Genomic DNA, 21,791 nt, shown 5'->3' on the forward strand with positions numbered 1-21,791 from the left:
TAACGCAGTCATTATTCTGGGTGCCGGCGCAGTGGCAATGCTCGCGCCTCGCAGTAAGAAGCACATGGGTTCGATTCCAGGGCTCGGGCTCCTCTCTGTGTTGAGTTTGTATGTTCTCCCCTGTTCTGCCATGGGTGTTTTTCCTCTGAGATCTCCCAGTTCCCTCCCACAGCAAAAAAAACCTTGATAACAATGTAAAATAACCCCATAAGAGCAATGTAAAATAACCCCATAATGTAAAAAAAAACATAAGAACAGTGTAAAATAACCCCATAATGTAAAAAACCCATAAGAACAATGTTGAATAACCCCATAACAATGTTAAAGAAACCCATAAGAACGATGTTTAAAAAACCCATTAGAACAATGTTGAATAAACCCATAACAATGTTAAATGAATTCATAAGAACAATGTTTAAAAAACCCATAAGAATAATGTCAAAAACCCATTAGAACATTGTAAAGAAAAATCCTAAGGCCAAGTTAAAAATAACCATAAAACAATGTAAATACTATAAGAACAATGTTAAAAAAAAACCTTAAGCCTGTTTCTCCCACCTGAAGAAGGTTGCTTGTGTGGCGATCGAAACGTCGTGATCTATTTTATTACCCACGTGACTTTACCGAAAGAACCAAAGAGTCTGGATTCCTGCAGTCACGAAAGCTTCAAATCAAGTTCTATTCACAGGCACTCCGTGAGTGTCGCACACACGCTGCATGTATGTCGAACTTCTTTCGCACCGTACGCAGCCAAGCATGCTAATTGGCGGTACATGTACAGCTCTTTTGTCAATCTACTGCTGGATAAGGTCCACCCTCCCCCTCCCCGCTCCCCGAACGCCACGGAGTGGTGGACCGGCATGTAGCTTGACCATACCTTATCGCATTGGTCAGTGTGAATTGAAGCCCTGGGGAGCGTCGATGTGGCAGCACAGCACAATATAACAGTTTGTACTTCACTCGCTCTGCTGCCTGCGTATGCAGCAAAGCCACGCAGCAGCCCTTTGATAGGCAACCTGCCGTGCGTGTGGTGGTGGTTGGTGGTGGTCGTCGCCCATCCTCGAGCACCTATCTCCAGGCTCAACCCCTGCGTAGCTTCAGAGGTCAGCCGAGATCTTGCGCATTGTGGGGTGACGTGGTCCGTAGTCGGAGACGCGGGTAACTTAAAACTCCGGTGAAACTACAGACCGTGAATGTGCGCGTGTCGTATTTACGAGATACTCCGATAAGCACATGTTTTACCTATGGGTGGTGTCGTTTTAATAGCTTCGAGGCAACATCATCCAAGCACTTGGTTGCTCATGTGCATTTTGGTTTTCATGCTGTGTTTGTATGACCAGAATAGTTTAGCTAACCACATGGATTGTTTTGATTCGAATGAATGTGGAACAAAACATACCCAAAGTGTAGCCTTTAATAGACTGTTGGGGCAAGTGCTGTTAGCGGAGCTACTGTCAAGGCCTTTGTCTCCCCCAAGCTGATGTTTCTACTCGGGCACCTGCAGGTAGTCATTTTAACGTTGAGTCTACCCAGTGGAGGCCCAGTATCGGTTCAGATATTCGTCACCGATTTTGGATGAGAGTGGGAATCGAACTCGGGCCGCTGGGTTTCGAAGTGCAGTGCGCTAACCACTGCGCCACTTCTCCCTACAATAGCACACGCAAACAGATACACAGACATACACAGATAAACAATGTACACACACGTATACAATAACATACGGGAACACAATAAGTCTTACACAAGTATGCAATTACACACAAGTATGCAATTACACACAAACACTGGTATACAATTACACAATTACAGTGCACACACGCGCACACACACACTCGCTCACATCTTGACAAGAGCATCATGCTCGAGAGAGCGAGACGCAGGGTGAGTGAGGAGTTTCGAGGTGCCGTTTATTCTTTACACAACCCGAGGCGCATACTTGGCAAGGAGTCCCATTGTATTTTGTTTTACTTTACACCTCAGGAAATTAAAAGTGGTGCAAAAGAATGAATGCAGCCGGGAGGCTCCGAGCCAAGCTTCAATCAGCCTGGGAGGTTCCTCCTTTTCCTCTGCTGCTCTTGAATGTCTGGATGCCCCCCTTTTTTCCCGCCAGTCCACCCTCCTCTTTGCCGATGATCGTGTCTCATTTAACATAAATTTTAAAAAAATTGTCTCCTTTTCCCTGTGATGTGCATGTCCCACTGAATTGTAAAGAATCTTGACATCTGATAGTTTAGGCGCTACATAAATCAACATTGTGTTTTTATTTAAGCACCGTTCATTATTCACCCCAGAGTGAGTTTAGTGCAAACGATTCGTGGGCTATCTGTGAAAGGAACACCGTGTCGAGAGTCCGAGCCGGCAGTGTTGAAGACCCTGCGTTTGAGTTCGGGATTCAGCCTCCCGCGATTTAACCCCGAATCTCAAGTTCTAGTGGGTGCTATGCTTCTCACCAGGACTAAAGCAGGAAGTTATTTTTCCCCAATTATATTCCTTAAATATTCATCAAATAGAGCAAGTCAAGATCTATAAGTATCTTGGGGACATCTTTGATTCAAAACTGAATTTTCAAGATCACATTGATTATATTGGTAAAAAGACAAAATAAAAAATTGGTTTTCTGTATCCACAAGCACTGCTTCCCCCCTATGTTCCGCTTGGAATGTATTAAAGCTATCGTACTGCCTCTACTAGATTACTGTGACATCGTATATAAATCGGGCCCCAGTTCTATCGTGAAGAAGCTTGACTAAATGTATCACTCGGCCTTAAGATTTGCATTGAACTGCCCATATAGGACCCACCACAGCGATCTCTACATTGGGTCAAACTTAACTTCTCTTAATGTTCGACGGCTTGTGCACCAGATCTTATGTATTCACGATGTACTTACAAAAAAATCTGCATACTACCTGCTGGATCTCCTCACTGTTTCGAAGAACAAATTTGACCTAAGGTCTTCGCTTATTTACCAGCTTCACATTCCCTATTGCCGAACAAACACTGGAGGAAGGGCCTTTGCTATTGATGCCTCCAGGGTCTGGAATGCTATTGCCAATAAACTGCAACTTGGATCACTACCTGAGATCTTCACTGAAAACTGCTCTAAAGGAGTTGTACACCCCTAGCTGCAACTGCTATTCAGAATGGCCTGAAATCAAATTATCGTTCCAGCTATGGCTGCGAAGTTTGGTCGTTAAATTTGAATCACAGTTCCTATGATCACTGTTACATTGTTTTTATAACTTTATTTTGGTGATTTTAAAACGTTTTGGTTTAGCCATGTTTGTTTGTTGTAGTACAGAGTTAGCCTGGTAACTTTAATCTAAGTTGTTATTGTTTGACTTGCATCCTACTGGGATTTTTGCACACGGCGTTGAAATGCGGTGCTTTTTCTGGAAAACTTTTCTGTTTTTTCTGTTGCGCGTAGTCACTTTAAGATGTTTCTTGTTCATGTTTTTGTTTGTTGCGGTTGCACCCGAGTCAAAAACCGCATGGCTCACAGGATTATGTCTAATAAATGAGACTGAAACTATAACACGTAGGCTTTCACGACCAATATCCATAATAGAGGTGGTGGCGGGTTTTAACGACGCATATTTAAGCGATCTAACCCAAAAAATCTCTTATGGATTGTTGATGGTCTTCAGCGTGGTCGCCAGTGACTGGATGAAAACAACCCCATCATCACATTCAATGTAATGCAGTTGGGAATATTTTGGCTGTGAGAAGTTATAACATAAGTCTGACTGCCAAGCTATAAACACCTCTAATTAAACAAATCATCTATTGATGATGCTGCTGCGTTGGCAGAGGTGCACAAGCACAATTAACACTATATATTTTTTTTTACGTGACGTTTTGGTTAATTGCCCTTTATAGCGCGTAAATGAACACATCTATGGCAGAGCGTGTGGGTAGGTGACAACCAGCACTTAGTTGTGGGCGAGGGGCAATTCAAGACGTCTCAGAAGTACAAAATAAATGTTTTATTTTATTTGACCAGGTAATGCCCACTGAGCTGCATGACTCTTTTCAGAAGTGACCTGACTATCACAAATGATAGCTCAAAGTAGTGGCTTATCGCGTGGAAATTAATAGCAGCAGACAAATACTTGAAACGCGTGACGTCAATTCTAAATGTGGAGGGAAAAACTGGAGGACCTGGAGAAAAATCCACGCGACCATGGGAAGAGAGACACGCAAACTCCAAATATACAGCAGCAGGCGTCAGGGTCAGGATCGAACCCACGACCTTGGTTCCAGGTGAGGTAGTTAACATTTGCGATGTCAAATTTCCAGAGGCTGCTCTCCTAAACGAGTTGGTGCGATGCCCTCTTGTTCGAGTTCAGAGTAAATGCTGTACGATTTCCTGGTTAGATTAATAGCATAGTGTGGTGCGATTAATTCGAATTCTAGGCTTTGTGAGAGGCATTTATTTGAGGAAAGATGAGATGCAAATTTGAATAATCATTTAATCTCAACAGCAGCGGGGGTAGCGAGGTGTCAGATTGCCTGGGGAATGGTGCCAGGTGCCTAGTGCGGAGGACACTGCCAATACCCTTAACAAAGATCCCCCGTATAGCCTTGATATGTTTTTGGGGCAAGTGCTATTAGCGATTCTCGCACCTATGAAGGCCGGCAGGGCACACGAAGAGATAGCTGGGTGGCTAGAACCTCGCCTGGCCACCTTTGTCTCCCTGGTGGTGATGTCTAACACATCGCTCAAGGTACTAATGTGAGGCTGAGTCGACACTCGTAAAGGATCAGATCATTGCTCACCGGTGTTGCCCTTTAGGTCGAATTCGGGTCACTGGCTTCGTAGAGCAGTGCGCGAAAAAACCGCTCCATACAAACACTCTGCGCCCACTCCCTACCGCCCGCCCGAGCGCTTGCCCCGTGTCTCACCACCACCACCACGACTCCGTGACATTTGCGCAACCGTGGCTCAAGCAGGGGATTAGTGGCTCCGAGTGGCCAAGTTTGTGATGTAAATATTCTCGCCGTCTCCTCCGAGCCTGGCACGCAAACGCCGCGCCCGTCTTTCTCAAAAGTCACCGGTGACGCCTCCTAGGTGGGGGGCTATAAAGGTAGCCCCCCCACCCCACACGTACCCAAGCGTCGCATGCAGAGAGCCTCCTGTAAGGTAACCTGGAACGAAGACATGGCCCGGTCGAGCGTCAGCATCGTCATCCTTGTGGCACTGGGAGCCTCCCTCTGCTGGAGGTGTCGCGCGAGTCCGCTTGCGCCGCGCGGCGAAGTGAAGGCCGGCCCTGCCGTGGAGAGGAAAGGAGTGGTCAAGATGGTGAGATGATGTTGGTGATGGTAGTGATTAAGATGATGATGATGTTGGTGATGGTTAGTGGTGGTAGTGATTGTGACGTTGGTGATCTTAGTGGTGGTAGTGATGATGATGGTGATGGTTAGTGGTGGTAGGGATGATGATGTTGATGATGGTTGATGACGGTGATAGTGATGATGATGTTGATGTTGGTGATGGTTCGTGGTGGTATGTGTGTCCTCTCTCTGTGTGTCCTTGTAATGTATGTCTGCTTGTATGTCTGTCTATAGTTTTCTAGTTAGATTTGTGTTGCTATTTCTCTTATGCCTGATGATGATTGCTTGTGTTGCAATCGAAACGTCGCTATTATTTTAATTTATTATTTTATCTTTAGACGTGACTTAACCGAAAGAACCAAAGAATAATTCCTGCAGTCACGAAAGCTCCAAAAATTAAGAATGATGATGATGTTGATGTTGGTGATGGTTCGTGGTGGTAGTGATGATGATGATGTTGGTGATGGTTCGTGGTGGTAGTGATGATGATGATGGTTGGTGGTGCTATAGGTGGTGGTGAGTGATGGTGATGATTTGTTTTTGATAGAGCCATCCTCCTTGAAGCTGAGGCGTCCCAGGTCGCTCTCCATCTCACATACCTACGCACGTGAAAAGCCACCCCCAGTGGCAGCTGCCCTGTGCGGTATAATGACTTCCAGCGCCTGGCCTGCTATTGGACATTAGTCTGCCAGTCGGGGGGGCGATTAATGCGATGATGTGTTTAATCCCAATTGATTAATTTGCTGGTAGATTATGAATTTGGCATATTTGATGATCGTGATCATGATAATGATGATTTGTGTTGGTAGTAGTTGATGACGGTGACTGCGATGATGATTGGTTGCTGTGCTGGTGGCCACGATGGTCATACATGATCGTGATGATAATCACTTATAGTTATGATGATTGAGGACAGCCATGATGATAATGTGATGACCATGGCAATAATTGTGATCATGATTATGGTTATATCATAATGATGATGATTGAAGGTGGTGATGATTACGCTCATTTCTGTGGGTGAAGATGAGTGACGTTAGCGTTGGTTGATATCGCAATGATGTTGACGAGGACTACTAGTCGTGGTGGTAATAACTGTGTTGATGATCACGTGATCACAATGATCATGATGTGACGCTGATGACTAAAGATGATATTGATTACCACGACAGCGATGCTAATTATGAGTTATAACAATGATGACCGGAAACTGATGCTGATAACACCATCATTATAATTATGATGCCGATACCATTGATGACTAAAGACAGCTGTGATGGTGATCACTCAGCCTCGTGCATTATGCAAAAACCCTCAACAGTTCCTGCAGAAATGCAAATGTGGTCCTGTTGCCTTAGCTCAACATCAAACAAACTGTGAACACGCGTGACAGACTGACAGCTGGCCACGACACACATAGATCGGTTTCATCCTGATGAGGCCTCATCAGTACGGTATCGTCACCGATGCCCACCGACTGTGATGCCGATGATGATGACGACCTCCGCGGCCTCTGCCCCAAGGTGCCCCCCGGTCCCGCTGACCACAACAGCGGCGTGAAGAGCTGGACTAAGGGGCAGCTGGTGCGGGAGGGAGACATGATGATGACTCTGGAGCAGGAGGCAAGGATCTCGCGTCTTCTGGCTCCGTGGGGCCCAGGCGGCGCCTCGCGCAAGGCCGCCTCGGACCTCGCCCTAAGATGGCCGCTCGCAGTGGTGCCCTACAGCCTGGACCCCATGCTCAGTAAGGGGACCCCTCAGGACCTCCCAAACCTCACCCCCTTCCTCAAGTATTATCCCCCAAACCCCTCCTCCCACTTGTTCAGTAGTTTCTCTTCAGATTTCACCTCAAACCCTCCTACACCTTGTTCTGTAGATAGTTTCCCTCAAGATTTCTCATCAAATCCTCGTACACCCTTTTCTGTAGATAGTTTCCCTCAAGATGTCCCCCCCAACCCTCCTACATCTTGTTCTGTAGAAAGTTTCCCTCAGATTTCTCCCCAAAACCTCGCTTTTTCTGCAGATAGTTTCCCTCAAGATGTGTCTGCCATCTGTAGATAGGTTTCCCTCAAAATTCCTCCCAAAACCCTCCTACACCTTGTTCTGTAGATAGTTTCCCTCAGATGTTTCCTCAAACCCTTGTACACCTTGTTCTGTAGATAGTTTCCCTCAAGATGTCTCCCCCAACCCTCCTACATCTTGTTCTGTAGAAAGTTTCCCTCAGATTTCTCCCCAAAACCTTGCTTGTTCTGCAGATAGTTTCCCTCAAGATGTCTCCACCATCTGTAGAAAGGTTCACCTCAAAATTCCTCCCCAAACCGTTCTCCACCTTCTGTAGGTAGTTTCCCTCAAGGATCCACTCATAACCTCCTCAAGGATTCACTCGTAACCTCCTCTGTCGCCTTCCATTTATCGTCCAGGGTTTCCGCGATGTGACAATATGACGATTATCGCGATGTCACTTTCCTGTAACTTTATAATTCTACAAAGTTATGGATGAAGCATATACAGTGCAGTCATGAGTTTCACATTTGTATTATGTGTGCTTTAGTGAAGTGGATAGACTCGCCCCGCCATAGTAACGTAGAATTTTCCACATGTAAACACTCGTTAATCGGCCGATAGCGCTTTCATATATAGAGGACCGCAGAACTTGGACAAAATTGTTGACGCCCGGCTCGCCGCATGGCTGCTGCCTTCCCGCTCATCTGTGATCGCCCCTTGCTCCTGTGACTCGCCCCGCCATAGTAACGTGGAATTTTCCACATGTTAACACTCGTTAATCGGCCGATAGCACCTTCGTACATAGAGGACCGCAGAACTTGGACAAAATTGTTGACTGCTGCCTTCCCGCTCGTCTGTGGTCGCTCCTTGCGCCTCTTGAGTCGTCCTCTCTCCCCTTCGAGAGAAATGAGCGAATACCGTGAGCGACTTGTAGCTTTCATCCTCGCCTGTGTCGTATCGATAGTTCAATGTTAATGTGACATTTACATTGAGGGGTTACTTACTGAGTGGTGTTATCTTGGTGTGGTCTGGGACTGTTGTTGTGGCCTTGCCCAAGCTTAATACATCTGACTTATATAATTTAAGTGATTTATTATTTTTTTATTTAAAGCTTTCGAGACTCCTGGGATTCATATTCCTGGTTCTTTCGGTAAAGTCACGTAGAAGGGAAACAATAAAATAATTTAATAAATATAAAACAATAACATTCTCACGACGTTTCGACTGCAACACAAGCAATCGTCATCAGGTGTGAAAAAACACAACAAGAAAATTTGCAAAAAATTGGCGTTTTTTATTGTTTCCCTTCTACGTGACTTTACCGAAAAAACCAAGAATATTATTGATTATTTATTAATATTTAGTGACTTGCTTACCATCTTTCCTATTTTGCACACCTATCGGTTTGGTGCTTGTAATTGTTTCCTGTTGTGACTTGCCCACCCGCCCCATACTGGAGACATCTGTGGGAGAAGAGCTTCATAGCTCATCGGATTTCTCCTCCCGCAGTCTTAAGTAAAGATGCCGGTTCTGACTTCAATTGTCGTTATCCCTTACACAGGCGTAGCGGCCCTCAATGGAATCCGCGCGGCCATGGCGAGCTGGGAGGACAACACCTGCATTCGATTCCTGCCCCGGGAGGTGGCCGCTCTACGCGGGGTCACCCACTCCAACTACGTCGCCTTGAAACCGCTCAGCGGGTGAGGCCAGCTTCGTCGTCATCAGCGGTACCAGCAGCATCATCATCAGCGGTACCAGCATTATCATCAGCGGTACCAGCAGCATCATCATCAGCGGTATGAGCAGCATCATCAGCGGTACCAGAAGCATCATTAGCTGTACCAGCAGCATCATCAGCGGTACCAGCATCATCATCAGCGGTACCAGCAGAATAATCAGCTGTACCAGCAGCATCATCATCAGCGGTATGAGCAGCATCATCAGCGGTACCAGAAGCATCATTAGCTGTACCAGCATCATCATCAGCGGTACCAGCATCATCTTCAGCTGTACCAGCAGCATCATCAGCGGTACCAGCATCATCATCAGCGGTACCAGCAGCATCATCAGCTGTACCAGCAGCATCATCAGCTGTACCAGCAGCATCATCAGCTGTACCAGCATCATCATCAGCTCTACCAGCAGCATCATCAGCTGTACCAGCAGCATCATCAGTGGTAACAGCACCATCATCAGCGGTACCAGCATCATCATCAGCAGTACCAGCAGCAGCAGCATCAGCGGTACCAGCAGCAGCATCAGCAACAGTAGCATGAGCAGCGGATTCGGCTGCATAATTATCAGCAGCAGTAGCGGAAGAATCACAATGATCATCATCAGCAGTAGCATGAGCAGCAGTAGCAGCAGAAGTATAATCTTCATGAGCATCATAATGATAATTATCAGTAATATCATCATGATCATTGGCAGCAGCATTACAATCCTCGTTACCACCACTGTCATAATAAGCGCGAATATCAATCACAATTACCATTACCACCACTGTCATCACCACAAGCGTCACACACGCAACCCTCATGGTCATCTCTGCCCCTGCTTGTGCTGCCTGTGTGTAGGTGCTGGTCCTTCGTGGGCATGATCGGCGTGGGCGAGCAGGTCGTGTCCATCGGCCGCGGCTGCGAGGGGGTGAGTGAGCGACACGCACGAAGTTGGTAACGGCAATAGTCTCAACTTGCAACTCAATCGTAATTGCAACTTGTAAGTGCAGTCAACATGCACTACTCATTCGCTCGCTCTCGAACAGAGAGGAGAGAGAGAGAGACAGATAGAACCACAGGACAAGCGGGGAAGACGGCAAAGCCAGGTGGTGAGCCGGTGCCAAATTTCCCCCCCAAGTTCTGCGGTCCTCTATATATGAAGGGGTTATTGGCCATTTATGGTAATACCTCGACGTGCAAAGTAATGGGGGGGGGAGTAAAATGATAAATAAATACACTGAAGTGCTATTTAAATACTCATTCTGTGAACCATCGCGATGGGTCACAGAATGTTTATTTACATTCGTCGCGGCCTAACAGAGCGCAGCAACGCACTGCGTTACTCAGCTATGGTGTTTGATGGGCAATGCAACCTTATGACTGCACCGAAGTCTACACTTGATGAGTGTGAATATATTTTACAGCACATGGACTCCTTTACTTACGAACATTCGACTTACGAAGTTTGATAGCTCAACGAAGTGGCTTAAAATGTGGAAATGTATAGCAGCCAAATACTCTAAACGTGTAATGTTAATTCTAAATGTGGAGGGAAATACCGGAGGACCCGGAGAAAAATCCACGCGACCACGGGAAGAGAGACACGCAAACTCCAAACATACAGCAGGCGTTAGGGTCGGGATCGAACCCACGACCTCCTGCATACCAGGCCAGGTAGTTAACATCTCCTTGCCACCGTGATGATGATGACATGAGAGAGCGAGAGATGCGGACTCCAAATATACAGCAGACGTCAGGATCGGAAGCAAACCCACGACCTCCTGCACACCAGGCAAGGGAATTAACATCTCGCCACCGCAGCGTCCCATTATGATCATCACACGCTATGCCCTGTGCACGCGTACGTGTGTTCGTGCGTGTGTGCATGTGCGTGTGTTCGTGCGTGTGTGCATGTGCGTGCGTGCGTGTCCGTGCGGTAGTGTAGCGGTTAGTAGGCTGCGTGATGAACCCGGAGACACGGGTTCGATTCCCGCTCACGGCCAACACCAGTGACGATTATCTGAACCGGTCCTGGGCCTTCCCTAGGTCGACTCAGCCTGAAATGAGTACCTGGTGCGGTGTGTAAACATCGCCGCTGGGGAGACAAAGGCGGTCGGGTGTGGCGCTGGCCACCCACCCCCTCGTGTACCGTTCCGGCCTTCATAGGTGCTCGCTAACAGCACTTGCCCCTACAGTCTGTTAAGGATACACGGGGGATCTTTGTCTTTGTCCGTGCGCGCCCAGGTGGGCACAGTGGCGCACGAGCTGGGCCACGCTGTGGGCTACGTGCACGAGCAGTCCCGCCCGGACCGCGACGCCTTCATCTCGGTGCTGGAGGGGAACGTCCAGGACGGGCAGCTGGCACAGTTCGCCGTCTACAGCGCGACAGATCCGCGTGGGGTGCCCTACGACCTCAAGTCCGTCATGCACTACAGTCGCAACGTACGGGGCAGGACACGTGGCCGGCCGGGCGTTATTCCAGCCGGAATTGTCCGTAGCGCTGCTAGAACACATACGCTGTAACTGGCATTGGGTAAAATATCGCAATGCTGAAAAAATGGACCAGTTGGCAAATTCGCGTGACTGCCAGGAGGTCAGCTGATCGACGTCCGTCGGTGAGCAGGGTGGCACCGGGGCAACGCCCGTGCCTCGCACTGGGAAGGGGCCTAGGTTCAAGTCCCGACTTGGGTGCTTTCTCCGTGGAGTTTGTATGTTCTCTCCCACTGTTGTGCATGGGTGTGAGTGTGAGTGAGTGTGAAGTGTGTTCTCTCCCACTGTTCTGCATGGGTTTCTTTCTGGTTCTCAGCTTTTCTTCCATAGCTCACAAGGAATTACGTACAACATAACTTGTATTGGACAAAGACATTCCAGTACTGAACAATGTACCTGCGAATGTACTCCGCTTGGATCACACACATGCTAAACTAAACCTTTTATATTACCAGTTAAGGCCCACTGAGCTATATAGCTCTTTTTCAAAAGTGAGATGGCCGGAAATGATAGCTCAAGGCTTATCGTGTGGAAATTTATAGCCGCCAAAGCCACAACACGCATGTTAATTCTAAATGTGGAGGGGAAAACCGGAGGAGCCGGAGAAAATTCACGTGACCACGGAAAGAACGTGCAGACTCCAAATATAGAGCAGCAGGCGTCAGGGTCGGGATCGAACGCACGACCTCCTGCATACCAGGCGAGGCAGTTAACATCTTGCCACCGAGAATTAGGCAACATCGTCCAATACTTTGAGTTATTGGCAGGACGCTCCCATATAAAGAGTCTTGAGACTCTGTGAGGCTTTTTTCCTGAGTAAACAAGCATTTAATTTACCCTTTAAAGAGGTTTTTACCTCCTAATTTTGACCGTGAACCCTGCAGGTTCAGTTTATTTCCTGGTTTCCACACACCGGGGGCACATCGGGATCGACGGATTAAATGTGCCGCCTTACACATGTACATCATTATGAGTATTATTATTTGTTGACATGGCGACGCGGCGGCATGTTGACTTGTGAACATGTGACGTGGTGTCGGGGTCACGTGCACAGGCGTTCTCCAAGGACGGCGTGAGTGAGACGATCCAGGTGAAGGACCCGGAGAAGGGAGGGTGGATCGGGCAGAGGGAGGGGCTCAGCTTCCTCGACGTGAAGCTGGCCAACATCATCTACAACTGTCACGGTAGGGGCACAAGGACAAATGTCCCCCGTGTAGCCTCGACTGACTGTTGGGGCAAGTGCTGTGTGGGGCACCTCCGTGGCGAGATGTTAACGACCTCGCTTGGTGTACAGGAGGTCGTGGGTTCGATCCCGACCCTGACGCCTGTATATTTGGAGTCTGCGTCTGCGTCTCTCTCCCCGTGGTCACGTGCATTTTCTCCGGAGCCTCCGGTTTTTGCCTCCATATTTAGAAACACGCGTTTAGAGTCTTTGGCCGCTATACATTTTCACATGATAAGCCACTTCGTTGAGATATCATTTGTGGCCAGGTCGCTTATGAAAATGAGCTATACAGGTCAATCGGCCTTACCTGATAAAAAATAAAATTATGAATGCCAGCACGGCACATGAGGTGGTTGGTTGATAACAATACGCTCGCTCGGCCGCCTTTGTCTCCCCAGTACTTAGCAAGTCCACTCAGCTCCACCTCCTCCTGTGCCACATCAGCCCATATCTTCTCTAGCCCGTTGAACCCCATCGATCCAGCCAAACAGAAGCTGCTTGGCCATGTGTTGGCTGGGAATGCAGGCTTCATGACCGAGCCAACGATGGACGATGTGTCCGGATACTTTAAGGATGTCTGAGCTCCTCGCACAATCCAATCTGGTGAAACTCAGGATGGATCATAGGCCGGCTAGCCACTCGATCTCTTATATACCCACCCACTCGGTCAATCACACATCGCTATCACCATGGTTACTTGTTCCCGTGAGCTTCACTCTGATTCCTACACCCATCTTGAGGAGTCAGTCTACCAGACGGTTTCATCTCATCCACCACACTACAGGCTGCAACAAGACACTCACTCACCTACACAATCTCACCAAGCCGCTCACCCACTGATTAAAAAACAAATATCCCCCATATAGTTTTTTTAACAGACTGTTAGGACAAGTACGGTTACCGAACACCTATGAAGGCCGGCACAGCACAAGAGGGGGTGGGTGGCCAGCACCACGCTCGACCCCTTCGGGAGGAGGCCCAGGACCGGTTCAGATAATCGTCACTGGTGTTGGCCGTGAGCTCCCCACATCATGGGTGGAAAAAACCCGATTTTTCCAGCGGCAGGCATCGGGTTTTTTCTTTAATACAATTAAGCCCGATTTCGGGGAATTAAAACCTGGTTTAATGAATACGAAACTCTGATCCAAGGCTGAGGCTGCTTCCTCGTCGGTGCTGCTATCGTACTCGGGGGGGGGGGCCGTCGGGCACGGGGTAGTCGTAGAACGCGGCGGGCAGGTTGGTCTTGATGAACACGAGCTTCTCCTCCACAATCGTGGGCACTGCCAGTGAGTTCCTTCGCTTGGAATGGATGAAGCCCATCGTTGAGAAGTTGGCAAAGTGCGCTACTGAAATTAGAACCAATTAAACCGGATTTCTCCCAATCTCAGATGATCGGGTTTAATATTAAAAGACAATTAAACCCGATTGTAAAAAACCCGACTGTGCCACCCTTGCCCCACACGCGCACCCACCCACTCACTTGCTCACTCACCCATTCACCCGCCCGCTCAATCACTCACTCACCCACCCACTCCCTCAATCACCTCCATCGCTCAATGATGTCCCCCTTCACCCATGTCCCCCTCTGCCCTGCCCCGTGCAGGAGACTGCTCCCTGCCGTGTCTGTACGGTGGGATCCCTGCTCCGGGCTGCGATCGCTGCCTCTGCCCGCACGGACTCACGGGAGACCTGTGCCAGGACGTGTTCACGCAGCCAGGCTTGGGTGAGATGATGCTCCTGCAATGTGTGATAATGCTGTGATGTGCGCTGTGGGGTTTCTGCTGCGCGATGTGCGATGATGGCAGACAACATGACAGCAAGGGTAGACTATAACATCCCGCCACGGTGGCGGGAGGTTAATGACCTCGTCTGGTATACAGGAGGTTGTGGGTTCGATCCCGACCCTGACACCTGTGAATTTGGAGTTGGCGTGTCTCTCTCCCCGTGGTCGCGTGGATTTTTCTCCTGGTCCTCCGGGGTTTCCCCTCCACATTTTAGACGCATGCTTTTAGAGTATTTGGCTGCTGTACATTTCCACGTGGTGATAGGCCACTTCGTTGAGCTGTCATTTGTGGCCAGTTCGCTTCTGAAAAAGAGCTACGCAGCTCAGTGGGGCCTTACCTGGTAACATTCAACATTTGTTCTTCTGGCCACGACGAGAGGCCATCAGCAGAGAGAGTTCGTGTCGTCTTGCTGTTCCTCGTCCTCCATTGAAGGAGCGCAGACGACAGTGGGTTCACTGTCCGGTCCGTAGTGTGGGTTACATGGCCACAGTCTCACTGCTGTGGTTTGTCTTTAATGTATCTCTATGGCTCTCAATAGCTATTGATGTCTGTGTATCACGGAGTCTATATATATCTGTCTATGAGTGTATATCTATGAGTATGTATAACTGTGTCTCTATGTATCTGTCTGTCTCTCTGAGTCTATCTCGATGTGTATATGTATCTGAGTGTCTGTCTCCTCGTATCTCCACGAGCCTCTATGGGTCTCTATGGGTTTGCTGTGCGGTCCGTCGTCTGGGTTGTACAGCCACAATTGCACTGCTGTGGCTCCATTCATGAAGTAGATGTGCACTGTGCGTCGCCAGCGACGACGAGACGAGTCCACTCCCGGAACCGGCAGCCCGGAGCTCCCCGCTCTCCGCTGCTTTTATTCCCCTCGGCGCGGCCTGGCTCCGCCCTGGCCACGCCTCCCTTCTCGAACCCTCCAGAGGGTTCCAGGGGCCTCCCCACGAGGTCTACCGTGACCCTTGCCCCAGTTCCTCCGCCCTGCCGACACCCACACACACACACAGCCGTGTGTATGCTCAACGGCGTGTGCGCTAAGTGTCCACTTGCAGTTACTGCTGCTGCAGTGAAGCAGTCGGCGCTGTGTCACTAGAAATGTTTGCTTCGTCTTTGAAACTGATTGGCCTACACCAGAGATGGCCGCCAACTTCATGGCCTTGTCTCACCACCAGAGAACGCCAACAGGCGAACAGTACAACGACAATGCAAGTATCAGAGCACTTATAGCTCGCAAAGCTGTCAACCCGTACGGTTTGCCCCGTATTCTTGTACAGGGGAATTGAGTTTTCAGGTCCATACAGCGTACAGCCGTTTCAATACGGGCAAAAACTTTTTTTTGTCTATTTGTGTTTCTCCCTTGTGATGGGGCTTTGTAGGATGAACGTTCAGATTTCTAAGGGCACCGGGGTGACCAGTAAGGTCTGAATTGGTCTGTAATAAGGTGATAGGGGGTTGACGGGTATTATCTCGGGGTGAGCAGCTGTATCTATGGGACACTTGTTTTATTTCCAGAAAGGCTCAAACCTATTCTTATTCTTTTTTATCACGATACAATGTTGTTCTGGTTGTTTGGTGGTGGTGTTGCTGCTGCTGTGCCGGTGCGATGTTGTACTGTACTATGTGCGGCGCGCTAGTCTGTGGCGGGCTGCTGAACGCCACCCAGGGATACATCTCGTCCCCCGGGTACCCGGCTGCCTACCCCAACAACGCACACTGCGTCTGGCTCGTCCAGGTGAGTGGAGGAGGGGGTGGTGCTAGAGGTAGTGATAGGGGTAGTTCTAGGGGTAGTGTTGTCAGTGTTAGGGGTAGTGATAAGGTAGTGATATTGTCAGTGATATTGTCAATGTTATGGGCAGTGTTCGTGTCAGTGTTAGGCGGCCATCATTGGTGCTACTCGCTAACAGCACTTGCCCCAACAGCCTATCAAGGCTCTAGGGGCGATCTTTGCCTTTGTTAGTGTCAGAGTTGTTGCTAGATGTAGGGTTAATTGCAGGGTTTGGGCTGGGCTCGTGTTAGGGATGCGGGATAATTTTAGGGTCGTCGTTTGCTTCGAACTCCTGCTCGGAGGCTTGGGATGAGCCGGCCGCCTCTAGGCCCTCCATAAATATCTCCCTGTCCCACCCCCACCCTGTCCCACCCCCACCCTGTCCCTACCCCCTCCCACCCCCCAGGCCCCCCCCGGGGGCACGGTGACGCTGTACGTGGAGGACGCGTCGCTGGAGAGCGTCTCCTACTGCTCCTTTGATTACGTCGAGATCCGCACGCAGGGCGCAGACACGGCAGGGGCACGGTACAGAACCCCTATAACACCCCTAGTAGAGGACCCCTATAACAGCCCTAGTAGAGGACCCCTATAACAGCCCCCAGGATAAGACCCCTATAACACCCCCTAATAAAGGACACCGATAACACCCCCTAATACAGGACCCCTAGAGAAAACATGCCTATGCAGGAATGATGATCATACTGCTGATGCTAACGAGGCTGCTGATTATTCTACTGCTGATAACGTCATGCTGATGATGCTAATGATCCGTTGCGGCATGCTGGCGATGCTGATGTGTCTCGACATGGCGGGGATGCTGATGATGTTGCTGATGGCGATGCTGACTAGCGTGCTGATGATGTTGCTGATGGCGATGCTGACGAGCGTGCTGATGATGTTGCTGATGGCGATGCTGACGAGCATGCTGATGATGTTGCTGATGGCGATGCTGACGAGCGTGCTGATGATGTTGCTGATGGCGATGCTGACGAGCGTGCTGATGATGTTGCTGATGGCGATGCTGACGAGCGTGCTGATGATGTTGCTGATGGCGATGCTGACGAGCGTGCTGATGATGTTGCTGATGGCGATGCTGACGAGCGTGCTGATGATGTTGCTGATGGCGATGCTGACGAGCGTGCTGATGATGTTGCTGATGGCGATGCTGACGAGCGTGCTGATGATGTTGCTGATGGCGATGCTGACGAGCGTGCCCGCGTGCCCGCGTGTCCGCGTGGCCGGACCCAGGCTGTGCCCGGGCTCCGTGCAGGCCCTGAGCCGCTCCCGCTTCGTCACGGAGGGCGACCACGCCGTGGTGCGCCTCGTCACGGACGCCAGCGTCACGGCCAGGGGCTTCCGCATTGCCTACTCCGTCAACAGCACGCAGGGTACGAGGAGGGCTCACGGGGGGGGGGGGGGGGGGCTCACGGGGGGGGGGCCGGGGGGGGGGGGTAGGGTTAGGGGCTCGGGGGGCATGGGGAGTGTGGTAAAACAAGAGGAACACAAATTATAATGTCATTGATTATTGTTGTTGTTGTTTCAAGAATAGATGCTTCCCCAAACTTCGGAGCCGCGTGTCACTGGCGTCACCGGCGTGTCGTGTGTCACGTGTCACTGACGTCACTGCCGTGTCGCGTGTGACGTGTTGCTGGCATCACGGGCGTGTCCCGTGTCCCCGGCATGTCGCGTGTCGCAGGCGTGTGGGCAGAGTGGGGGCCCTGGTCTCCGTGCTCCGTCTCGTGCGGCGGTGGCGGCACCCAGCAGCGCACGCGCTCCTGCCTCACCGAGCCCGGCACCTGCAAGGGCGCCGACAGCGACAGCCGGCCGTGTGGTTCGGACGTGTGTCCAGGTTTGAAACGGGGCACCGACTTAACTCATGTGGGCAAGGTTAACATACATATTGTTGACTCCATTAACTCTTCTCCAAACCATCTGCTTCCCCCCCCTCTGCCCTCCACCTTCAATCTTCTCTATCAGTCTGTGGGGGGCTGCTGGAGGGGACAAGTGGCACCTTCACAAGCCCCGGCTACCCCCAGCGCTACCCCGACGGCGCGCTGTGCCAGTGGACCGTGCGCGTGAGTGAGCATCAACGCGGAGCCGGCACGGCGTTCCGGGCTATGAATTGATTGGACGGGGGGGGGGGAGGGGGGTGGCCCCCATTTAATTGCTTGCAACCGGGCCCCATGCCCACCACCACCACGCTACACCAACGCACGAACACTCGGACACTACCCTGCAACGCGACGGTACGACCTCGTGCAGCGCAACACGCGGCACCCCGCCGCGCTCGAGTACGGGCCGCGTCGCCCCGGGGACCGGTGCTCACCGTGCCCACCGCGCCCGCCGCGGCCGTGACCTCCCGACCCGGCGCGGTTGCTCCCGGCAGGTGCCCGTGGGGCTGGCGGCGCGAGTGGCGTTCTCCGACCTGGACGTGGAGCCGGGCCCGGCGTGCCCCTACGACGCCGTGAGGCTCTGGGCCGACGGCGCGAGCTCCGTGCCGCTGGCCTCCGTGTGCGGCACCGCACCTCCCCTCCCCGGCGCTATCGTCGCCCCCGGCGACCGCCAGCTGTTCGTCACCTTCTCCTCCGACGGCTCCGTCACGGGCCGAGGGTTCAACGCCTCCTTCAGCACCGCCGGTGAGCCGGGGCTTTGCCGTCATCCGGCCAGCACGAGGTGGTGCGCCGATTTCGGCGGGTTGCGGAAAGGGGAGTGCGGTTCGGTCAACTCCCGATTATCCGAAGTAAAGGAGTGGAGGGGTGGCTCGGATAGAACTGACACTTAAAAGAAAAAATCTTAGCGTTTTCTGAGTTCGGATCTGGGTTGCGGGTGCCAAATTCGGTTCGAGATCGTTCCCTGTAGCCGTGCGCCAGGGTTTTTGGAGCCACCTGGGATGATCCTTCCATACTTGGGGCTTCCGCGTGTCCTGCCAGGCGGGGCTTGAACACGAAGAGGCGGGGCCTGAAGAAGAGGGGGCAGGCCCTAAATAGGAAAGACGCGAGGGGCGTGGCCTGATGAGTAATGTGGGCGTGGCCTGATGAGTAATGTGGGCGTGGCCTCGTGAGTAATGTGGGCGTGGCCTGATGAATAAGCAGGCGGGTCTAAGGAATAACTGGGCGGGGCCTAGAGGTAAAATTATCCTGTTTATTCAAATAAAGCATCGAAAAAAATCTAATACGAGCAGCAGGCAGCAGCATCGCTGTAGCGACGCAGGTGCGGCCTCAAGCCAACCGACTACAGAACATCTAAAGTGCAAAAAAAGACAAATGTGTCATTTTCACAAGAGGTGACGCATGTAATACGATAGAACGGTAAGATTTTTAATTTGGATATTTTGACTGTAAAGAAAATAAGTGTTGGGGGGGGGGGGGGTGTGGGGGGGGGGGGGTGTTGGGGGGGGGGGGGTGTTGGGGGGGGGTGTTGGGGGGGGGGGGTGTTGGGGGGGGGGGGTGTTGGGGGGGGGGGGGTGATGGGGGAGGCGCGGTGATGGGGGGGGGGGGGGCTTGGCCAGGAGACGCCACGGCAGCCGAGAAACGGAACGCGTCGAGAACGGCGACCACCGCCGGAGACGGAGCGACGGAATCGGGGACGTGCGCCCGGAGGCGGATGGGTCGGCGCATCGTGCGTGGGGGTTCCACGAGAGACGGCAAAGGTCGTCGGGAAGTGGAACGATCTCGCGCTGACGATCTCGACGAATTGTAGAAATGTGACGGCGGACGTGTGAGGTTTCGGTTTGAGTGAGAACCTCCCCGTCTCCCTGCCTCCCTCCTGCCCCAAACCCCCGAACTCCCGGACCCCAGCCCTGCAGTGCGGGGGCTTTCTGAACGGATCGTCGGGGACCCTACAGAGCCCCAGCTACCCCAGCCCGTACCCCACGAACCAAGTGTGCGCCTGGTACGTAACCCCCATGCGGACCTCGACTCCAACCCCGACCCTACCACGTGCCCTGCGTCCGAGCCGAGACAAACTCAAACTCTTGACCCTAGAATGAGCCGTGCATAGACCCAGACCCGATTGCCGCTGCCGTTAAGGGGCGACTCAAGGGTTCACACGACGGACAACAGAAGGGCCGACAACCACTTCGGGTGACACGTAGGTGTACGTGATGGACAATGCCACTCGCATCCCTCACTAATTAATACTAACTACTACTAAACTATTTTTGTATTTTACCAGGCAAGGCTCCACTGAGCTATACAGTGACCTGGCTATCACAAATGATAGCTCAACGAATTGACTTATCATCATCACGGGGACATTTATAGCAGCCAAATACTCTAAACGCGTGATGTTGATTCTTAACGGGGAGTGAAAAACCAGAGGACCCGGAGAAAAATCCACTCTACCATGGGGAGCCGTCGTCAGGGTCGGGATCGAACCCACGACCTCCTGCATACCGGGCGAGGTAGTTAACATCTCCTAGCCACCGTGGTGCCCTCACACCTCTCCCCCCACCCCGCCCCCCCACAGGTACATCGAGGTTGCTGAGGGTCGTCGCGTGGGCCTCTCCATCTCTGCGCTGGACGTGGAGGCGTCGGTGGGCTGCGTGTTCGACCGCGTGTCGCTCTGGGAGGGCTGGGACGCGGACGCGGCCTCCCTCCCGCTCGCCACCTTCTGCGGGCGCGCGCTGCCGCCCCCCGTCGTCACGGCGACATCGCGCCGTCTCCTCCTCGTCCTCGTGAGCGACGGCTCAGTGACCGGCGCGGGCTTCCGCGCCGATTACAAGCAGCTGTGACTACGACGAGGAGGCCGGCGGAGGGGGAAGGGGGCTGGGGGGTGACGTTCTTAGGTGGCACGGTGAATTTTCTTTTTTTTTACGCGGAGTCGTGTTTAACTCTTCCCGATTCGTCTTCAGGTTGTTCCCGCGCGTTGTTCGGCACGATGTCCGACGTTTAAGCTCCACACTCGCCGGGAGCTTCTTCGGCAACTGGATTGAACTTCAGGGTCCCAAGGCAACTGAAGACGCTACCCCCCCACACACCTCCGGCAGGTGTGGGGGCGAGTCACCGTCACCTCTTCGCTCCCAAAGCGCTGGATCGCAGGAGACAAAGTTTGCTGTTCTTCCCCACGCACCTGCGATTAGCACGTAGGGTGAGCGAAATAAGTTCGACATACAGACTGCCCATAGACTAACACTACCCATAGAATAATGCTACCCATAGACTAATGCTACCCATAGACTACTAAACACTACAAAAGAAGTTAAACATACATACATGCAGTGGCCTGGGTTGACCAGCGATTCGCGTAGCTTTGACATGGGGGGGGCTTTGGTGGAACCGCAAGACGGTGGGGGGGGGTGCAAGCGAGTCCATGGGATTTAGTGGATTATTATTAAAAGCGATTTTGTGATTAGCGGCGAGTGGTGAGGGCTGGAATCTTTAGAATCGCCTCCAAGGGGGCGACCCCGTGCAGTGATTGGGAATTAACAAATGATATGGTGTCAATCGCGGTGGGAATAAATGACGG

The 21,791-nt window shown here is 51.5% G+C and overlaps 1 protein-coding gene across 2 annotated transcripts in view; it reads left to right on the plus strand.

Annotated features, from left to right (window-relative positions):
* The window catches only part of LOC144949052 (blastula protease 10-like), a 25,080-nt gene extending 3,516 nt beyond the window's left edge, over positions 1-21,564 (plus strand). The window contains exons 1-15 of one of the 2 annotated variants that reach the window (XM_078878856.1): positions 4,437-5,302; positions 6,858-7,077; positions 8,899-9,037; positions 9,914-9,983; positions 11,300-11,497; positions 12,600-12,729; positions 14,374-14,493; positions 16,195-16,292; positions 16,732-16,850; positions 17,574-17,713; positions 18,022-18,174; positions 18,303-18,400; positions 18,712-18,961; positions 20,123-20,216; positions 20,793-21,564. In XM_078878856.1, coding sequence (XP_078734982.1) covers positions 5,123-5,302; positions 6,858-7,077; positions 8,899-9,037; positions 9,914-9,983; positions 11,300-11,497; positions 12,600-12,729; positions 14,374-14,493; positions 16,195-16,292; positions 16,732-16,850; positions 17,574-17,713; positions 18,022-18,174; positions 18,303-18,400; positions 18,712-18,961; positions 20,123-20,216; positions 20,793-21,057 — 2,274 coding nt within the window. In that variant the 5' untranslated portion in view covers positions 4,437-5,122 and the 3' untranslated portion in view covers positions 21,058-21,564. Of the gene's footprint in view, positions 1-4,436; positions 5,303-6,857; positions 7,078-8,898; positions 9,038-9,913; positions 9,984-11,299; positions 11,498-12,599; positions 12,730-14,373; positions 14,494-16,194; positions 16,293-16,731; positions 16,851-17,573; positions 17,714-18,021; positions 18,175-18,302; positions 18,401-18,711; positions 18,962-20,122; positions 20,217-20,792 lie in introns of those variants that run through there. The other variant, XM_078878857.1, reaches the window with a different exon arrangement.
* The last annotated feature ends 227 nt before the right edge of the window (positions 21,565-21,791 follow it).

This window comes from Lampetra fluviatilis, chromosome 52 (genome assembly GCF_964198595.1).
Source record: "Lampetra fluviatilis chromosome 52, kcLamFluv1.1, whole genome shotgun sequence".
Taxonomy (NCBI): domain Eukaryota; kingdom Metazoa; phylum Chordata; class Hyperoartia; order Petromyzontiformes; family Petromyzontidae; genus Lampetra; species Lampetra fluviatilis.